This window comes from Habropoda laboriosa, unplaced genomic scaffold, assembly GCF_001263275.1.
Source record: "Habropoda laboriosa isolate 0110345459 unplaced genomic scaffold, ASM126327v1 scaffold1119, whole genome shotgun sequence".
NCBI lineage: Eukaryota > Metazoa > Arthropoda > Insecta > Hymenoptera > Apidae > Habropoda > Habropoda laboriosa.
In genome coordinates this window covers 32,221-38,075 of record NW_017101197.1, presented here as the reverse complement: position 1 = coordinate 38,075, position 5,855 = coordinate 32,221, and the positions used below count along the sequence as shown (strand labels likewise).

At 37.9% G+C, this 5,855-nt stretch overlaps 1 protein-coding gene across 1 annotated transcript in view; it reads left to right on the top strand.

The window, feature by feature from the left end:
- LOC108578076 overlaps positions 1-2,345 on the top strand; it is a 3,564-nt gene extending 1,219 nt beyond the window's left edge. Inside the window, exons 2-4 of the mRNA XM_017941331.1 lie at positions 207-362; positions 506-2,270; positions 2,333-2,345. Coding sequence (XP_017796820.1) covers positions 207-362; positions 506-2,270; positions 2,333-2,345 — 1,934 coding nt within the window. The remainder of the gene's footprint in view (positions 1-206; positions 363-505; positions 2,271-2,332) is intronic.
- The last annotated feature ends 3,510 nt before the right edge of the window (positions 2,346-5,855 follow it).

Below are 5,855 nucleotides of genomic sequence, written 5' to 3'. Positions count from 1 at the left end.
CCCCCTCCGGACGTCATTTTGTTTGCCGCCCTTAAAAGGACTTTTGGAGTTTGCGAGCTTTCACTCATACCTCCGTTCAGCAAAATTCCTACCTTCTAGTGCATACGTTTCACTGCCCCGAGAGCGGGCGCACAGCGGGTTGTGTTTAAACGACACCCTCTTAACCGGTCCTACGTTACAAGACGATTTGTTTTCCTTGATTCTAGGCTTCAGAACACACGCTTATGTACTCACAGCCGATATAGAAAAAATGTTTAGACAAGTAGTTTTACATCCGAAGGACACAGTTTATCATAAAATATTATGGCGTAAAAATCCGAAGGACGCGATTAAAACATACCACCTCAATACAATCACGTACGGTACATCCTGCGCTCCGTTTCGCAGTTCGTTGCTTGCAACAATTAGCTAGCGATGAAGGGGCGTCATATCCTTTAGCAGCAAGCAAACACCATTGAAAACGATTTTTACATGGATGACCTATTAACCGGAACACGGACCCTAGACGACGCCATAAAACTCAGGGAACAACTAATAGGTATCCTCAAGGCCGGCGGTTTTAATCTACGACAATGGGCATCTAATGAGCCATCGCTTATTGAAGGCTTCATGGGACAAACCACGGACGAATACCTTTATTTAGATAGTAATAACATAAAGAAAACCCTTGGAATTTGCTGGAAGCCTCGCGAAGACAATTTTACTTATCGAGTCAATATAACCAATCGCGAAGCGCAAGAGACCAAACGTACTATGCTATCAAAAATAGCACAGATATTTGACCCATTAGGATTACTTGGACCAGTAGTGGTAAGAGCGAAAATCTTTTTCCAACAATTATGGAAAACTAGCTTAGATTGGGACGAGGCAATTCCAACCGACCTATTCGCCTTGTGGAAGGACTTCTTGACTGAATTACACACATTAAACAATTTCAAGGCCCCAAGAGAAATATTAATAAGAAATCCAAAACGAATAGAATTACACGGCTTCTGTGATGCTAGCGAAGTCGCGTATGGAGCATGCATCTTTTTAAAATCCGAAAATGACCGAGGAGATACAGCGATACGTTTAGTTACCGCCAAATCTAAGATAGCCCCACTGAAAACTATTTCAATTCCACGATTGGAATTATGCGCGGCCGAGCTTCTCATTAAATTATACCGTGCTGTATCTAACGCATCAAAAATCCATTTTGATTCAATCCATTTCTGGTCCGATTCTACAATAGTGCTACATTGGATCCGCTCACCGCCTCACACCTTAAAAACATTTGTTGCCAATCGGATAACCAAAATTCAACAGCATAGCACTTCAACCAATTGGGCTCATATAGCGTCAACCGACAATCCCACGGATTCTATATCTCGTGGACAATCACCTTTAGAATTTTTAAATAATTCGTTATGGTTAAATGGACCGACGTGGCTAGCTGACATACCTGCGCGATGGCCTGTAAAACCTTTACCTAATATTGTAATACCTGAGCAACGCCCTAGCACTAACCTACTCGCGTCCAAGGAGGAATTAGACCTTCAAAGATTTTCTTCATTTAAGACCCTTCAAAGGATAATAGCTTATTGTATACGCTTTCACCGAAACACTACAAACAAGGTAAAAATAACGGGACAAATCACTACCGCGGAATTGTTGAAGGCTCATCAGGTCATCATAAGGTATTTACAGAAACGTTCCTTCGCGAAGGAATTAGAAACACTAAGGAAATTCAAAACAGTAAAAAAGGATAGTGCTATATTTTCGCTATCTCCCTTCATCGATTCAGAAGGTATATTACGTGTCGGTGGACGTTTACAGTATTCAGATTTAGAATATAGCCAGAAACACCCAATACTACTGCCGCGTTTTGAACATCTAACGCAATTGATTATCCGAGAACAACATGTCGAAGCTAAACAGGCAGGTATCCTGGGTACGCTGAATGTCATTAGAAACAAATATTGGCTCATTGATGGCAAAAATACCACAAGGCATATTGTTCGTCAATGTATTCAATGTTTCAAGGCAAAACCGGGAAGCATGCCGGAATATCCGATGGGTAATCTACACAAGGACCGCGTGACCGCAATAAGACCATTCCAGGTAGTAGGGATTGATTACTGTGGGCCATTTTTTATGAAAGAGAAAAAATTTAGGAATACTAAAATACTGAAGGTCCACATAGCTGTCTTTATTTGTTTCGCGACCAAGGCAATTCATCTCGAAGTCGTTAGTGATTTAACAACCGAGGCATTCTTAGCAAGTCTGAAAAGGTTCTTTGCTCGGCGTGGCTACTCTCAAATTATTTATTCAGACAATGGCACTAATTTTGTAGGTGCAAAAAATAAACTGTCCGAACTATTCGCACTATTAAGAACAGAGAAACACAACGATAAAATATCGAGATACTTAGTCGACAAAAATATTCAGTGGAAATTTTCACCTCCCAGATCTCCTCACTTTGGAGGTCTATGGAAATCCGCGGTAAAGTCATTCAAGGGCCACTTAGTTCGTACCATCGGAAATACTATGTTTACCTACGAGGCGTTCTCGATCGGTCCGGTTTCGATTTTGATGAAACTTTGTACACTTATAAAGCAGTCAAAAATAATCGACACGTATTTTTTTTTAGCTGCGGTAACTCGAGTTTAAGGGGTGAAACCACCCCTTGAAATTTTGGCTCGAAACGGCTATCTCGAAAACGGTAAGTCATACGAAAAAATTGTTAATGGGCGAGGTTAATGGTTTCTGACGTACAATAACATGGTGTTAAAAAATTTAACAAAATACAGTTTGTTTATAACAAAAAAAATTTATTAACTTAATTTTTCATTTTATTGAAATTTTCATAATGACAAAAAATGACGAGCATTTTATTCCAAATCCATTAGTATATAACATTTTAAAATTGCCTCTTACAGTTTTGCAGATTTTGATGATTTACATATTGCGCACACATCCACTATGGTAGTAGCCGTTCTAACTTTCATTTTAATGAAGCACTGTAGGTTTGCACTAAATTATACAGTAACAAGTAACAAATAACAATGACAGTAACAAGTTTCTTAACAGCAATGAAAAGATTAATTGTTTTTATTATTCACCTATGACATGGTGGCACAGGTGGAGCGATTTATAAATTATAAGTACATACAGTGTGGGTATGCAATTTCACCTTAAGAGTAATAAAATGTATTCAGTCGTTTCGAGTTTTTCAAACAATAGCTTAGACTTTCACTTTCGTTCATTCAAACATCACGTCACCGCAAATATGGCATCTTGGTTCATTTTCAACAGAATAGCAGTATTCAACAGGATTCTGGAATGCATTTGGTTTTTCATCTATATATCCGGATTTATACCAGGAGTATTTAATAAAATTTTGGAACCTTGGCGATGAAAATTGATTGTGGACCAGAGATTGAAGTTTGATTATATTAATCCTAGCGTGGAGATTAATGTCGTGATTTAAAATGAGAACTATAATATATCGGAAAATCGGCGGACGAAATTTTTCCAAGTGCGGAAACCGTAAACATCCAGTGGTTGAACATACTTTGTTCCACCTTTTGGTATTGTTACGCGGCACGTCGGTAGAAACAATGACTTTATGAAGCCATTGATTCTCCATCGCATTCCTTATAAGTCCCTGTTTTTTCACCGATGACCGAGGTTTAGAATTTTTACTTTGTTTCTTTCATGTATTGTTCACCTCAGAGTGCTTCGTAAGTTTATTGCCTGAACCGTTCCGGGTTTCGAGGCAAGCGGATTTTCAAAAGGATTAATTGTTTTTATTATTCACCTATGACATCGTGGCAAAGGTGGAGCGATTTATAAATTATAAGTACATACAGTGTGTATAGCAATTATTCTATGTAGTTTCGACAATAGTGGTACTCGTCGAAAAAATGTTTGAGACATAAAGATTTCTTACACCATGCGCATTTAATTATTGCCACGTCACCGCAAATATGGCATCTTGGTTCATTTTCAACAGAATAGCAGTATTCAACAGGATTCTGGAATGCATTTGGTTTTTCATCTATATATCCGGATTTATACCAGGAGTATTTAATAAAATTTTGGAACCTTGGCGATGAAAATTGATTGTGGACCAGAGATTGAAGTTTGATTATATTAATCCTAGCGTGGAGATTAATGTCGTGATTTAAAATGAGAACTATATCGGAAAATCGGCGGACGAAATTTTTCCAAGTGCGGAAACCGTAAACATCCAGTGGTTGAACATACTTTGTTCCACCTTTTGGTATTATAAAAAGTTTTACATTTTTACCCTCGGGAGTAACTTCGTTCAGTGTCTTCTTTCAGTGACCATTCCAGGAATCAAGAATTAGAACTGTTGTGGGCCCAGTATTTGCGAAGTAAATCTCTCTTAACCAGGTCTTGAAATGGTCCGTAGTTAATTTTCCTGACTTTGAAGCTGCAATATATACATTGTCAGGGCGAAATAAATGTTGTTCCACAATCGGCCCGAAATGTCCTGTACTCTCTTTGAGTACAATAAATAATGGTGACAGTAATTGTCCATCAGCTGAAATGGTTGGCTGGATGGTGTAACTATGAGTGGTGGATGACACTGATTGAACCCCTCCTTCTACGATTTTTATACCTTCTTCAGCCAAAGTGCGCCCTGAATGTAATTCCAAATTAAAACCACTTTGATCGGAATTGTAAACATTGAGTGGTTCATTTCGGGCTATATATAATTTTACTTCATTCACGAATGCGCTACATTGCAAATGAATATCGTCTTCTCGATTTACCATATTAGTGGTTACAAATCTGGTAATTTTTCTGGACACTAATCTAAACGTCTTTTTAAAAGTATCTAGCCAAGTATGTCCGGCTTTAAATGTTTGTAAATTTTCTATATCTCTCTCTTGTAAAGCCCATCGCCGTAGATCTACTTCATGCACAATTACTCTTAACTGCCGAGCTTCCATAAATTTATTAAATGTATACTCTGCAATACGTTTTACCTTTTCCTTTTTTGTGCCATCCTGTTCAACTTGTAAAGCCCACTTACGAAGCATTCTTTCGGAATTTGGAACGCACGGTGTCTAATTTTAATCGCTTCGACATACCGCTGTTCCAGTACGCCACAGCTTTCCTTTTATATTCGAATGGGATGTATTCCTTATTCGAATGACATACAACGTTTTCTTCGTACATGTTTGGAACATTCGGTGTCCTATTTTCCTCCTCTTCATCTAACCAGTTCAAATCAGCATCCTGAATTTCTTGTTCCATAGGCGTCCCGTCCATTTCAACACACGTTTCATGTTCAACCAGGAATGCTGTGTCTTCGACACTTCTTACAATTAAATCGAATAATACGCTATTAATTGCTGTGGGTCCCTGGTTCCACTCAACAAACGCAGCAGACAGTAAAGTTATTACATTAATAGGATTAATATTTACAATCTTTCCGAATACTCGCGTTTTATGATCGTTAACAACTGAACTGTATGGGTGACCAACAATGTTCTACACGCTTATAAAGAGCTAATTGCAATATATATATATATTTCCAAGTTCTCCCACTTGTCTACCAACAACTATTATTTTCACATGACAAGGGCAATCAATTTAATTAACATTACAATATGTCACGTTATCAAAAAGTACGAACTCCATTACAATATACCCGTTTTATCATGTTTATTACAAAAATCGTCTCGGTTTTAAAGAATGTTAATAACAACAGAGATAAAGATGCACATATTAATCTCATTTGACAAGTATTTTTATTGTGCAGATTACACAAAATGCTTTCAGTGAAGATTTACATAACGTGCGGAAACTGCATGATAGGCGAGCCACAAAAATTACAATAT